Here is a 16,043-nt window from a genome sequence, read left to right on the forward strand (position 1 = left end):
GGAGAGTGAGCCCTGACTCTGGCATTCATCCTCTCTGGCCTGGTCTCCCCATTTGTTGGGTATAGACAGTGACTTCTCCCAAATAGGGGAGCAGAGTGACTCCCATGATGCAGGGAGCCCAGTGATGCCCTCTGCATAAAGACCAAGAACTCGAGTGTGTCAACTTTACAGCACTGCTTCTGGTAGGGACATATTTTGGCTCTCTTGCTGGTCTTTCTCTGTATTGCAGATCGTAGGTAGATATGTGAGTTCTGGTATATTAAGTGTTGTTATTTGTCATCTTCTGAGAAAAGCCAAACTTTAAGTAGATGTTTCACCATGCCCAGAGAAAAGGAGTCATTTCTCTTCATTTATGTTTTTCTCAGTTAATGTATGCTAATAACCTGGATTCCTGAAACTACAGTCTTGACTTTTCTGTATCAGTTTGTTTTCCTAGTGAAAAAAAAAAATGAAAGGAAATGTGTTAAGTTTGTGTGCTATAGTACAGACTAATTGTGTAAAGGAATTATTAATTAATGCACACAGATCTGATTTATAATGCGTGAACCATTAATTTTTAATGTTAAAAATCTTATCAAAATGTATGTGTGTGTATATATATATATATATATATGTAACATGGCACTTTTTAAGGAAAGTTATATGGGGCCAAAATCAACCTTGTTTCATCTTGAACATTCTGTGTAGTTCCATGCATAGTGAAAATAATTTAGTACTGAATAACAATACTGACGGAAAATGTTTTCCTCTGGTGGCAATGGCTTCAGAATCAAGGCAACAGGTTTGAAAAATCTTTCTGACTTTGTCTAAGCCCAGGAGAAGAACAACCAATAGTTTGACAAGATAGATGAAAAAATATTTTTGAGGTTGAAGAAATCCATTTGTGTAACAAAATTCTGTAGTTACCTTGTAAATTTTGCTCTTGTGCTGAAAAAAATTTTCAAGGGATAGACCTAATCTTGATCCTTTGGGTAGCCTGTGTTCCAAACACATTATGTCTGAGATGACAGTAGACACTGGAATGGGACATGTAACTTTTCCTTGTGTTCTTTTGCTCAGGTCTTTTTCTCAATCCTGATCGGAGCCTTCAGCATTGGACAGGCTGCTCCCTGTATTGATGCTTTTGCCAATGCAAGAGGAGCAGCATATGCGATCTTTGCTATTATTGATAATGTGAGTCATTTATTATTTTTAATGCTGAAAATTTTTTTGAGGCCTGGATCATTAAATCTGGCTTTATGTTAAATGTCCTGTAAAAATTAAGTGACATGAAAAGCCTCTGCTTATTAATGAATAAAACCAAATGCCTCTTTTGAATATTTGTGAAAGTTTGAAAAAATACCTCTTTTTCAAGGTTAATTATTTGCATTATATTCTGAGTCTGAGAACTCACAGGATCCCAAGATCAGTAATAAAAACTAGCTCTAAATGATGAGGAAACTTTTTTTGGTTAAGCCTAGACTTGACTATTTGTAACATTCACACTGGTTCCAAATTAAAGAATCCATACAAAATAATAATAAATAATAAAAATGGGATTTCAAGTGAGGAATAAATGAGGTTAGGAGTGCTTATTACTGTGCCTGCCTCAAGTTAGGGTTTAATAAATTTAAGTTTTGAGTTAGGGGTGTAAAAGGCAGAATGTGCTAAGAACTTTTATAAAGGAGAATAGATTTTTTTTTTTAAAAAAGAATTCTCTCTCCAATAAACTTTATTTTAAATAAAAAATATTTCTGAATGCTTATCTTTAATCAAATAGCACTGATCTCATTTGGAAAAGTGCATCTGAACTAGTGTGTTATTATTAGAGTTCAATGCAAAGATGTTTGTCTTCCTAGTTTTTCTCCTTTTCTCTTTCATTTTGTAGCCAGACTGAGAATATTATGCTTTGTAGACAGGATGAGTGGATGGAAGAATGATTGGTGGGACCAAAATCGATAGTATGTTTTGCTGTGGGTTGCCCTCTCTCTCAAAAAAAAAATGATCACTGTATATATGATATAATTTTGAATCACTTGTATTACATAAGTTATCCTGATTGAAGTGAAATAAAGAAAATCATTTTGACACATTAAAGGTGGTCTCTGCATTTACACAGAGAAACTGCTAACTAGCTAACTGAAATGTAATTGTCTAGTCCAAGCAGTTCCTATTTCATTAATCTAAGTCATGAGAAAATTGTTCAGCTTCTGCATATATTGAAAATTTACATCATTCCAAACTAACTTGTCTCTAACCAATTGTTCAATCGTCTCAATCCAGTCCATCACACTTATTGTTTAGGAATAAGCTAATTTTCACTAAATGCTGAAATACCTGGATATATCAATTATAGTATATTTTGTAATTGCAGTTGTAGGAATGTACCTTTAGAAAATGTATGAGGATATGCCAGAGACTTAAAAGTGAAATATCATATGAAATCAAAAAAATATATCCCTTATGTACTTTTTAAGAAAAAACTATTTTCAGAGAAGGAATACTTCCTTAAACACATAAACACAAACATACATATACACACACACACATATACAGTCTTCAACTTGGGTTCTGACTCACATGAAGGGAATTATGCTTTTCTGGGTCCTGTTTTTGGAATCGCTGAAGCATATTCCTTAAAAATGCAATTGTTTGTCCTATGATGGAATAGCCATTGAATTTTGTTTTGTTTAGGATCCTAAAATTGACAGTTTTTCAGAGAGAGGACACAAACCAGACAACGTCAAAGGGAATTTGGAGTTCAAAGATGTTCATTTCTCTTATCCTGCTCGGCCTGATGTCAAGGTATTATAAGTTATATTTATAGGGATTCCTAATTTAGATGGATTGTTTAATCATCTTCAGGAATCCACAGTCTCTGTTAGTTTGATATGTATGTTCCTTTTCCTTTGGGGGTTATATTCCCTTAATACTATTTTTCCAAATTTAAAATTGAGTCAGATTACTTTTCTTTTGGGCTTTTGATGTGAAATGTACTCTTTTTCTCTCTTTCCCTTAAAGATCTTGAAGGGCCTCAACCTGAGGGTAGAGAGCGGGCAGACGGTGGCCCTGGTTGGGAACAGCGGCTGTGGGAAGAGCACAGTGGTCCAGCTGGTACAGAGGCTGTATGACCCTGATATGGGGAGGGTAAGTGGGAAAAACCCTGCTCTTCAAAATGGGAAGCTGGGTATCAAATAGCCCTTAGAAATTTTTTTTTTTCGGTAACATATTTGCATGTGAATCCAATTTTGGTTAAAATTTTTAAAAAAGGCTATGGAATTGCAATGGATCTGGATAAGACCTTCAAACCCTTGGGCTATTTTGACAAAAGTAGTCAAGATGATAAAACACAAAGAAGCTAGACAATGCTCTCCTCTGTTCCATCTAAGCTTTTCATTATCCACTATGTCACTGGAAAATAGTCATCCAAACCACTGAGAGGATTATTTTCAATAACTTACTGAGTTTGGTTAAAACTGTTCCACATTAGTAATTGTCAATAAGCTTGTGTTCAGGGTCACAAGGAATCTTAGGACAGTAATTAAATTCATCAAAGACAGTTGAGTTTTCTTCAGTGTTGGAATATCTGAAGGGGAAAGTGGAACAGTCTCCAAGAAACTGGGGTCATGAGAAACAGTAATGGCCTAGGGTATAGTTTTTTGATCTTTTAAAATTTTTGTTATTAATTCAAACTTACAGAAAAGTTGCAAGTAAGGAACTCACAAATACTCTTCAACCAGATTTATTAATTGTTTTTATTTTGACCTACTTGCCTTATTAGCATCTCTTTCTTACTACATGTTTGTGTGTATGTATAAAACACAACACATACATACAGGTTTTTTTCTGAACCTTTGAGAGTAAGTTAAAGATATTATGCTCCCTGACCCTTACATGAAAAGAAAGTGAAAGTGAAGTCACTCAGTCGTGTCCGACTCTTTACGACCTCATGGACTGTAGCTTATCAAGCTTCTCCGTCCATGGGATTTTCCAGGCAAGAGTACTGGAGTGGACTGCCATTTCCTTCTCCACGGGATCTTCCTGACCCAGGGATCGAACTCAGGTCTCCTGCATTGCAGGCAGACGCTTTTACCCTCTGAGCCACCATTACATACATTAGAATATAATTTCTTTTTTTTTTTTAATGTTATTGGATTATAGGTTGTTTTACAATGTTGTGTTCATTTCAGGGGTATAGCAAAGCAGAATGTATTTTCTGAGAAGACGACTTTCTCTTACTTAATTACAAAACAATCATCAAAATCAGTAAATTTACCATTAATGCAATAGGGGCCCACAGTAAATATTCAAATTTCCTCAGTTGTACTGACTTGTGAACATTGAGTTTACCTGACATGGAAATGTATTATAATTATGAAAACAGAAGTTTACAAGTTACACAGAAAAACAAAAAAACACAAAAAGGCATTAATATAGGACAGAGATTCTAGGATACACGAATTATTTACTTTCTTTAATAAAATTAACAAAATTTCTTTGAAAAATCTGATACACCAAGTAGGAACATGGGCCCCTTCTCATTTCCTAAAGCAAACTCTAGGTTGGTTTAAGTATAAACAGTTTTCTTCATTTTTAAAAAAGAACCTAGTAAATACTTACATTGAGGATAAGCATTTGAAAACATCTTATTTTAAAAATTACTATTGGAGTAATACATTTTTAAAAGAAAATACATGTCAGCAGGAAGAAAAAGTCTTCAGAAATTCTGTAACTCAGAGATATTCACTGTTCACACTGTGATTTAACAGTTTTCTTACTGCTGAAATAATGGAAAAAATGCCCAGTGATACAGTTGATTGATTCAATTTTCCCTTAAATCTCTCTCCAATAAAAATCAGTAAAGCTATAGTTTAAGAAAGAAATAAATTAGAATAAAAAATTTGTGATATATGGTAAAACTATTATATTACTATTTTATAAATTAATAATCTATTGGAGGCTAACATGCATATCTTTTGAGAATAAATGTAGATTTGTAAAAAAGTTTTAAGAAATGCTCAATTTCACTTATATATGAATTAAATATAAGCTATACCATACACTTATTAATTAGAAAAGACAGATTAATATGATAAAAGCTAGTAAATTGCAGTGAAGCAAATATATATTTATATATTCCTGCTGACACTGTAAATTATTAAAAATCTTTTTAGAGGGTTTGTTCAACCTTTTTTCAGCAAATAATAAATACCCAACATGTGCCAGTCATTATATGAGTTAAGCAATTATTACTGGAGAAGAAAAAATTAAACATACTCTTCAGTCTGGTAATTCTGTCCTTTTGCTATGATTGTCCTTCAGTGTTCTTTGCATGAAGCCAAATACTCAGCAGGTGGGAAATGCTTAAGTACATTATGGTATTTATATATTATGTAGAGTAAAACATCATAATGCCATCAAAATGATATGTAGACTAGGTAGGTAAATGGACATTTGAATTCAGATTTAATAATGGTAAGCAAAAATCATAGTTATGCCAAAATACATAACTCAATATATAATCATTTATGGAGAATATTCCATCCATGAAAAACAGTATACATAAGATAATAAAATCAAAAGAGAGAATAGACTGTATTTTTAGCCTTGCACATTGCTCTTTATTTCCAATTCCCATTTCTAACCACTGAGATAAGTTAAATATTAGCTAAGGTGGGTTTTTTTTGTCTTGTCAACAAACATATTTTATTGAGCTATAGTCTAAAAATAATATGTAAAATTCTGATAAAGATTATTTAAAAGATGGTTTTACCAATATTGAAAACACTCCAATTAAAATAATAGATTCCAATGTATAAATTGAATGGTAATAATTTAAATAAAAGATTAAAGCATTCAAAATATAAGATCTTTGTAAACACAGCAAGCGGAAATAACTGATAATCCCATTAAAGTGTCTTTTAAAAGAATAAAGATATAAATTACTGGTGCTGACTTCCAATATTATGTGAGTGCTAATGAAGAAACTTTATTAGCAGGAATTCCCTGGCAGTCCAGTGGTTAGGACTCAGCACTTTGACTGCAGTGGGCCTGGATTTGATTCCCTGCTTGAGAACCAGGATCCCACAAGCCAAGTGGCATGGCCAAAAAAAGGATAAGAAAAAATTTTATTAGCACCATTTTATTTACATGTCATGTGGTAAAATAATAAATAGCTCACTCAGTTTGTATGAATCCATTGCATCTATTGTTTTGTTTCTTTTAATTGGTGGATAATTCCTTTACAATGTTGTCTTGGTTTCTGCTGTACAACGTGAATCACATATTAGCTAAGGCTTTTTTGGTAACAAATGCTTTCAACGTCAGATGGTTTAAAATATTTAATGAAAGTATCTTGTTTCTTCAGATTATGATTGATGGGCAGGATATTAGGACATTTAACGTAAAGTATCTGAGGGAAATAATTGGAGTGGTGAGTCAGGAGCCAGTGCTCTTTGCTACCACCATTGCTGAAAATATCCGTTATGGCCGTGGAAATGTCACCATGGATGAAATAAAGCAAGCTGTGAAGGAAGCCAATGCCTATGAGTTTATCATGAGATTACCACAGGTAAAGCCTCTCTTAATTTAAGTGCTCTCGAACTTCACTTTATGCAGCTGAGTTCTTTCTTCAAAGCTTAAGCTAATAATGTTTGAGGTTCCAGGTTGTCCAACTTTGCTAGGTAAGTCCCTTGAATTATTCATTTGGAGGGTTAAGGAGTGTAGCTTGGTACAATGACTCATAGGAAATTTTATACAGAGTCTGTGTTAGTAGTTTTTTAGAATGTGATATGATTTATTATAATTTGTGACTCATTACGATAGTCAAAATGAAGCTCCCTGTTGTCTTCCATGAATTCCTAGACTCCATAGCTTTTTCTATTTGAAATATTTTACGAGCTCTACCACGCTTTCTGTTGTAGAAATTTGACACCCTGGTTGGAGAGAGAGGGGTCCAGCTAAGCGGTGGACAGAAGCAGAGAATCGCCATCGCCCGGGCCCTGGTTCGCAACCCCAAGATCCTCCTGCTGGATGAGGCCACCTCAGCGCTGGACACTGAGAGTGAAGCTGAGGTTCAGGCGGCCCTGGATAAGGTCAGTGGATCCTCAACCCCTGAAGGACCATCCAACTGAAACTAGATTGAAATTCTTACCAATGTTTTGTGAGCCTAGGCTGAAAAATATAAACATGAGAGCAGATGAAGCTCTCCCATGGGGCTTTTTTTTTTTTAACGTTTTATTTCATATTGGAGTGTAGTTGATTAACAATATTGTGATAGTTTCAGGTGGACAGCAGAGCGACTCAGCATTTACATATCCATGTATCCATTCTCCCCCAAACTCCCCTCCCATCCCGGCTGCCACGTAGCATTGAGCAGAGTTCCGGGTGCTATACAGTAGGTACTTGTTGGTTATCCATTTTAAATATAGCAGTGTGTACATGGCAATGCCATGGGACTTTCTTGATTTCTCCTTCCTGTCAGGGCACATTGCAGCCCTTTTACTGGCTTGCTTTGTTTGACCAAGGTGCAGTTATCCCCCAGTCCAGGCCTGTGCGGTGAACTGCTTAGCTTTGGGGGTTTTGTTTGTTTTTTTACGTATAGGTTAGGACTTTGATCAAAAGTTCTTGCGGTAAAAAGTACAAAGAAAATTCTGATTACTTACCCAGTGGTCCATCTGAAAAGCAGTTCAAAATACTTGCCTTATTTTGCAGCAGTACATCATCTTTATCTGTTCATAAAAGTGAATGGGTGCTTCTCTAGAAATAAAGTTCGATTTGCGTGTTTCTTTAAGCATGTAAATTAGGAACATATTTCAAGGCTGCTGAACTCATGGGCCTGGCTCAGTGTTTCTAAGTCTCTCTCTATCATCTTTACTAAACGGAAGCTTCACAGGATGAACCTTATCTTGGGACACTTTCAAGGTTAGTGCTGATGTCATCTGTCATAACAACACAGTATAAAAACTAGAGTCAGATGGCACTATGTAAATAGATTTCAAACACATAAATATCATAAACATTTTTGACCTCAGAAAGTTTAGTAATAAAATGTGCAAGTTACTTAACAGTCTATCCAAATTGCCTCTTGAAATTTTGTTTTTTTTGAATTGACCTACTTTATTTTTCAGTTTACATTGAAATATAGTTGGTTTACAATGTTGCCTTAGTTTCAGGTGTACAGCAAAATGATTCACTCATACATATATGTGTGTATTATATATATAATATATATATCTGATATATATAATATCTGATATATATAATATATATGTATATATATATATGTCCTCTTGAAATTATACAGATGAGCTGTATGAACCTTATTTTCTCAGGAAAATTTATACTTGAATCCTAAGTAAACACAACTGCCTTGTGTGCTATAAACTGTAGTTAATTCAGGCTTCCTGGTTTATCATGTTAACATTTTGGCTTATTTTATATAATTTAATTTAATAATTAATGAGAGAATATGATAATTATTCCTCATAAATTTTTGTACTGAATTACATTGCTTTCATGTATATTAAGTCTCAAGGAACCAAAATATAATACATAGGGGACTTATATTTGGTTGGTTAATTAGAAGTGACTTAAATCAGGAAATCATAAAAACAAATACATGCATTCATTAAACAATTGATTTAAGACATGTCGATATAGATTTTTTTTTAGCATAAAGTTTCGTACGATAAGAGATTTTATGGGAAAAAAGTCCTAGTCAGCCCTAGGACCCGGGTCCCAAAACTTTTTAGAATGTGTACACTCAGAATAGTAGCCCTTGCTGTGCTAAACAAACAGAATTACTGACAAGTTTTTTCATGATGTGAATTCTGTCAGCAAAAGTTGTATCCTTGCAAGTTTTAATTCGTATTTGGATACATTACTTCTTTCAATTTTAGCAATTTGTGTTGGCAAACACAGAGGCTATAAGGCCTCTTGAAGTCTATGCTTCGGACATTGAACAAGCATTCATTCCTTCACATCTTTTGCTTAAAACTAGTCACATGGCCTGCCCAAATTTGAGGAGGTGGAAAAATACAGTCCACCTCTGAATGGGAATAGCTGCAAAGTGTTTGTGGCCATTTTTTATCTACCATAGTTGCTACAGATGGTTTATAATCTACCGAATTGACTCCATACATTGCAAGATAACTGATATATTTTTCAGACAATAAACTATGTCTTTAAGAGGTAAGTTCTTCATTATTGCACTCTCCCCCAGTGATACTGGTCAGTCAGTTGGCTGGTCCGTCTGGTTAAAAACCAACTTTCTTTTAACAATGAAAAGTTGAGTTTTGTAATTCTGTGTCCTTTGAGGAGCATAAGGCTATAACACTATAACTGTTTTTCCTCTCTGATTACCTAGCCTGTAAGCATAATATTTTCCTTTAGTAGATCCTTTCTACATTTATCGCTATCTCTTGTCTGGCACCATGTTATTATAGTTAGCTATTTATTTATACGCTTTCTCTCTCTTTCTCTCTCCTAAGAGGCAGAACTAATAAATGGCTCATGTTTACTCTATAACACCTACTCCAGTGCCTGCACATAGTAAAGCCTGAATACATTTTTGCTGAATTGATTACCATGGCCTAGCTCATTGAATAATACAGTTCTACATTAGAAAAAAAATAATTAATGATCATATCCACTTTTGGCTCAATAGATAGCAACTGTTCTTCAAAATAAATAATAGGTTTTTCAGTATAAAATCTTAAAGAAGAATAGAAAAGCAGACTTGATATTTTGATTTTTTAAAGAAAGTCAATAATCACAAAGTTTTGTACCTATGTCCCTCTTCTACTCATAGTGTTTCCGTACTGGAGGGGCAGGAAAAGAATGAAAATAGTGATTTAATGAAATGATCCCTGAAAGTTTCAATTTAGCATTTTTTCCCAGAAGTCAAAAAGACTAATAGATTAGTACTTCCTCTGTTTGGGCCTACCTTTCATTCCTGTGCTGTATGCTTAATCACACAGTCGTGTCCAACTCTTTGTGAACCCATGCACTGTAGCCTGCCAAGCCCCTCTGTCTGCAGGATTCTCCAGGCAAGAATACTGGAGTGGGTTGCCAAGCTCTCCTCCAGGGGATCTTCCCAACCCAGGGATTGAGCCCAGATTTCCCGCATTGCAATCGGATTCTTCACCGTCAGAGCCACCAGGGAAGCCCCCCTGCACATCCAAAATTAGAAGTTTCAAATTTCTTAACAGTTGGTCTTCTTGAATCTAAGATATTTGTGTGCCAGTGTCTTGTCATCGTGGGGGTGTTTGAAAATATTCTTTTGTGTCAAATCTCCTCTACTCTGGCCAAAATTCCTTGGTCAAGGGTGACCATTGCTAACTTTGAAATTCACAAATACATACTTTGTTTCTCCTGCACACCAGTCATTTACTCACAAGTTTGACTCCCAATTCCTTTGTTTTTAAGTTGACATAGCATTAACCTATTGTTATCATAATGATAAACCCAGCCACTGTTAGCAGTTACTCATCACTATTAGTATCATAAATATAATTGATCAAATTATTTCCTATATATCTTATTATACATGGACAAAGCTGTGCAACTTCCTTATTAGTATATCAGTAAAGATTTATGAAGGTTTCCTTTGGGGCCCAATTGCTAAAAATCAAAGAACAGTCTTAAATGTTGTCCAGTAGAGTTATGCTCTAGTCTCTGTCTTTTTATGCTTTCATGTGTGTTAGTGTGTGTGTGTGTGTGTGTGTTAGTCACATAGTTGTGTCTGACTCTGCAACCTCATCAATGGTAACCCACCAGGCTCCTCTGTCCATGGGATTTTCCAGGTGAGAATACTGGAGTGGGTTACCAGTTCCTTCTCCAGGGGATCTTCCCGACCCAGAGATCAAACCTGGGTTTCCCCCATTGCTGGCAGATTCTTTACCATCTGAGCTACCAGGCTCTTTTACATTTATTGAAACATAACTGATTCATCTGGTTATTAGTATAAGGCCTGAAGAAGAAAGACCACATTATTTTTTTTCCAGGTGGCTACACAATTGATTCAGTACCATTAATCACATAGTCTACCTTTTCTCTACTAATAGACAATGCATATTTATCACACACTAATTCTTAAAATGTATGTCTATTCTGGACTCTCTGTATGGTTCTGTTTATCAAATTGTCTGTTCATGTGATAGCTTCCCCTGGATTTTATTGTTTTAATTGCTGTAGCTTTTTATGTTTTAGTATCTAGTGGAGATATTACCCAGATACTTATTAACTTTTTCAAAATTTTTGTGGATGCTCTTTTTAAAAAGATTGATGAATCTTTTAAAAAGATTCATATACCATGATCTTTTTAAATGCACAGTTCATTGGTTTTTAGTATTAATATAGTCACAAGATTTTGCAACCATCTGCATGATCTCACTGCAGAATATTTTCATCATTCTAAAAAAAAACCCTTGTACCCCATAGTACTCACTCTCTATTCTACCCTCACCCTTGTGCTTGGCAACCACTAATCTTTCTCTCTCTCTAGATTTTCCCATTCTGGACATTTCCTATAAATAGAAATATACAAGGCATGGTCTATTTTAACTGACTTCTTTAACTTAGCATCATATTTTCAAGGTCCATCCATATTGAAATAAGTATCAGAATCTCATTTCTTTTTCTGGCCCAGTGCTATTCCATTGTATGGATATACCACATTTTGTTTATCTTTTGATCAACTGAACATTTGGATTCTTCTCACTTTTTGGCTATTATGAATCTAGCCTCTCGTTTTTATGTTTTTAACTGCTTAGGTGATTTGGGCCACACCCTAAATACCATCCTAACAATGTGGTTTTATTGCCTCAGAGTAGGTAGGAGTGGTCTTAAGAAGTTGTTAGTCTAATAGGGTAATGAATATTAAAAAGAATAAGTATTGTTAATGACATAACATGAATAATCTGATGGACATTTTCCAGGGTATAAATGCCCATTCATAAACCCATCAAGCTAATGACATGTGAGTTCACTGAACTACTTAGGGGGTGATTTGTAGACTTCAGTATCCATGAAAACCACCCAAAGTATTTGTTAAAAATCACAGTTACTGGCCCCACTCAAGAGTTTGTGATTGAGATGGTCTTTGAACCATAATTTAAACCATCCAGACCCCAGGATATCTTTTCACCTAAGGTGACTGCACATAGTCCATCAGAATTACAATCACAATAATTACAGAATTGCAGGCACTTCAGAAGAAAATATAGAAGTGCTCTGGAGAAGGCCTTATGTGGCAACAACTTCTGAACATGCTTCTGCTAAAGTCTTTAGCATATCATATAACTCAGAACCAGGGCTCCTCACAATGGTATGAAAACATTAGAGAAACTCCAGAGTTATCCCTCTTCATCCTGGGGGATTGGCCTCCTGTCTGGTCCAGAATTTAAGTCCCCTTGTATCCATTCACATGTGAGTGATGCCTTTGTGCCCTGATCACACAGGGATTGTGAGTTGCTCTCCCATCAACCACAGACACCCCCATCTGCGTACTTCATTGTATGTTAATCAACAGTGCAAGGACAGTGTAACCCTGCTGCCCTTCATGCCTGTCCTTTTCCCCTCCAGGCCAGGGAAGGCAGGACCACCATAGTGATAGCACACCGACTGTCTACAGTCCGAAATGCAGATGTCATCGCCGGGTTTGACGATGGAGTCATTGTGGAGCAAGGAAGCCACAGAGAACTAATGAAGAAGGAAGGGGTATACTTCAGGCTTGTAAACACGCAGGTATCTGCTTCTTGGGAAGTTTTTCTGTTGTTTTTTCCTTAATATAGTATTCTTTCTTTATTAAAATATCACATAGCTAATGCTGTACTGAGAAATAAGAAGTATCAGAAAGATGCCAAGTATACATCTGAGACTTTAATTCAGAGTCATTGAAAGAATCTTGAAAGAGAAAGGTGGGGAGAGGGGGAAATAAAAGAAAATGCCAAAAACATTTTGAACTTGTTGTTTAGGACAGTGATTCTTAATTGCCTGTTCAAACTAATGGGTCCTTCCCCCAGTAGGTTAGGGATGTTCAGAGGGGTGGTGGGAGTAAGAGACTGATGCCAGGATCTCTGGTAGTTGGGAGAGGTCCTATGAGACCTTAAAATACTTCCCAGATCATCCTAATAAAGCCAATAGCAAGATTCATGGCTCTTGGAATTGAATAGTTCGGTGTTTTGTTTTTTTGTTTTTGGCTTGCTAGATCTTAGTTCCCTGACTGGGGATCAAACCCTGGGCCCACAGGAGTGAAAGTGCAAGTCTTAACCTCTGGGCCTCCAAGGAATTCTTGAGTTTGGTTTTCCTTTAAAACAACAACAACAATAACAACTATTCACTCTTATTTCCTAAAGCAGGTTCTATTGACAATTATTGATTTGCCTTATTATTGAAATTAGTCACTTGAGCAATTTTGCAAAATAAATAACCAAAAAATATTTATCCTGTAAACACAATTCTTATACTTGTAAAAGTTTATACATTTGTTTTGATGACTGTAACTAATATGTACATATTTTTGTTATTTTTTCTTCACATTTCAGATACACACCATCCAAATACTATCATTTTATATGACCTCAGCAGTAATTACATTAATGTGTAATAAACTGCACAGTCATTTCTCTAAAGCTGAATACGTGGCTTGTTTCTAGTAATTCTCTGTTCTAAATATTGCCCTTTGGGAGCACGTAGCGGGGAAGAGAGTGAGGGTGGATTCCAAAAAAGTGAAGTCAAAAATTTGTTTTGTTTTCTGACAAGTAATTTAACTCCTCTGGGTCTCAGTTTCCACATTTGAAATACAAAACCTACCATGTGAGGCTGCTGCAAGGTTAAGAAATAAGCACATGTTTAGTTCAGTTAAGTCGCTCATTCGTGTCCGACTCTTCCCAACCCCATGGACTGCAGCACGCCAGGCCTCACTGTCTATCACCAACTCCTGGAGCTTATTCAAACTCATGTGCATTGAGTCAGTGATGCCATCCAACCATCTCATCCTCTGTCGTCCCCTTCTCCTCCCGCTTTCAATCTTTCCCAGCATCAGGGTCTTTTCAAATGAGTCAGCTCTTCACATCAGGTGGCCAAAGTATTGAAGTTTCAGCTTTAGCATCAGTCCTTCCAATGAACACTCAGGACTGATCTCCTTTAGGATGGACTGGTTGGATCTCCTTGCAGTCCAAGGGACTCTCAAGAGTCTTCTCCAACACCACAGTTCAAAAGCATTAATTCTTCGGCACTTAGCTTTCTTTATAGTCCAACACTCACATCCATACATGACTATTGGAAAAATGATAGCCTTGACTAGACAAACCTTTGTTAGCAAAGTAATATCTCTGCTTTTTAATATGCTGTCTAGGTTGGTCATAACTTTCCTCCCAAAGAGCAAGCATCTTTTAATTTCATGGCTGCAATCACCACCTGCAGTGATTTTGGAGCCCCCCAAAAATAAAGTCTCTCACTGTTTCCATTGTTTTCCCATCTATTTGCCATGAAATGATGGGCCTATCTGCCATGATCTTAGTTTTCTGAATTTTGAGCTTTAAGCCAACTCTTTCACTGTCCCCTTTCACTTTCATCAAGAGGCTCTTTAGTTCTTCTTCACTTTCTGCCATAAGGGTGGTGTCATCTGCATATATGAGGTTATTGATATTTCTCCCGGCAATCTTGATTCCAGCTTGTGCTTCCTCCAGCCCAGCATTTCTCATGATGTACTCTGCATATAAGTTAAATAAGCAGGGTGACAATATACAGCCTTGACGTACTCCTTTTCCTATTTGGAACCAGTCTGTTGTTCCATGTCCAGTTCTAACTGTTGCTTCCTGACCTGCATACAGATTTCTCAGGAGGCAGTTAAAGAATAGTCTGGTATTCCCATCTCTTGAAGAATTTTCCACAGTTTGTGGTGATACACACAGTCAAAGGCTTTGGCATAGTCAATAAAGCAGAAATATGTTTTTCTGTCACTTTCTTGCTTTTTTGATGATCCAGTGGATGTTGGCAATTTGATCTCTGGTTCCTCTGCCTTTTCAAATCCAGCTTGAACATCTGGAAGTTCACGGTTCACATACTGTTGAAGCCTGGCTTGGAGAATTTTGAACATTACTTTGCTAACGTGTGAGATGAGTGCAGTTGTGCAGTAGTTTGAGCATTGTTTGGCATTGCCTTTCTTGGGGATTAGAATGAAAACTGACCTTTTCCAGTCCTGTGGCCACTGCTGAATTTTCCAGATTTGCTGGCATATCGAGTGCAGCACTTTCACAGCATCATCTTTTAGGATTTGAAATAGCTCAACTGGAATTCCATCACCTCCACTAGTTTTGTTCGTAGTGATGAGCACCACCTGAATATACTAGAAAAAGCACTTTAAAAGGGTGAATTTCATGGTATGTGAATTTTGTCTCAATAAAGCGGTTATATCATTTTTTTTTTTTTTTGAAAAGCACCTAACACACAATAGATGCCTGACAAATAATAGTTACTGGTTCTAAACTTGAAGGTTACATCCATCTGGACACATAACTCACCATTTTGTTCTTCAAGATTTCAGGAAGCCAGATCCAGTCAGAAGAATTTAAAGCTGCACTCGCTGATGAGAAGCCTGCCACGGGTTTGGCTCATCCCATAGTCAGGCGCTCTCTTCATAAAAGCCTGAGGAGTTCACGACAGTATCAGAATGGCTTTGATGTGGAAACCAGTGAACTTGTAAGCTGTTTTTCAATTATCTTTCATTGCTTAGTTTTGCTGGTGAAATCCGTAGCCTTGCAAGTATATTGTAGGCACAGAAGATTCCCATCATGAGCCGTACTCTTCTTAAAAGAAGGAAATATCCAATATTAATTATGCTTGTCAAAAATTGAAATCAGTTCCAATTAACAATGGATTTCCAATGAAAAGGGATCCCAAAACATAATCTTTGTGCTTAGATGCTTAAAATTAAAACAAGATATTCCATTCATTTTTGAGATCCAGAGTAATACAAGGCTGGTCTAAAGTAAGAGGCCCTAATATTTGCATAATCTATTATGTAGGGTTACTTTTGATTGTCTATGCTAGGAAACCCA

At 36.1% G+C, this 16,043-nt stretch overlaps 1 protein-coding gene across 1 annotated transcript in view; it reads left to right on the plus strand.

Moving 5' to 3' along the window:
* ABCB4 (ATP binding cassette subfamily B member 4) overlaps positions 1–16,043 on the plus strand; it is a 68,753-nt gene that overhangs the window by 19,925 nt on the left and 32,785 nt on the right. The window contains exons 8-14 of the mRNA XM_081536508.1: positions 1,060–1,173; positions 2,674–2,784; positions 3,001–3,126; positions 6,347–6,550; positions 6,903–7,073; positions 12,565–12,726; positions 15,523–15,684. Of these exons, the coding sequence (XP_081392634.1) occupies positions 1,060–1,173; positions 2,674–2,784; positions 3,001–3,126; positions 6,347–6,550; positions 6,903–7,073; positions 12,565–12,726; positions 15,523–15,684 (1,050 nt within the window). The remainder of the gene's footprint in view (positions 1–1,059; positions 1,174–2,673; positions 2,785–3,000; positions 3,127–6,346; positions 6,551–6,902; positions 7,074–12,564; positions 12,727–15,522; positions 15,685–16,043) is intronic.

Source organism: Giraffa tippelskirchi, chromosome 10 (genome assembly GCF_054371585.1).
Source record: "Giraffa tippelskirchi isolate mGirTip1 chromosome 10, T2T-mGirTip1v1.2.pri, whole genome shotgun sequence".
NCBI classification, from domain to species: domain Eukaryota; kingdom Metazoa; phylum Chordata; class Mammalia; order Artiodactyla; family Giraffidae; genus Giraffa; species Giraffa tippelskirchi.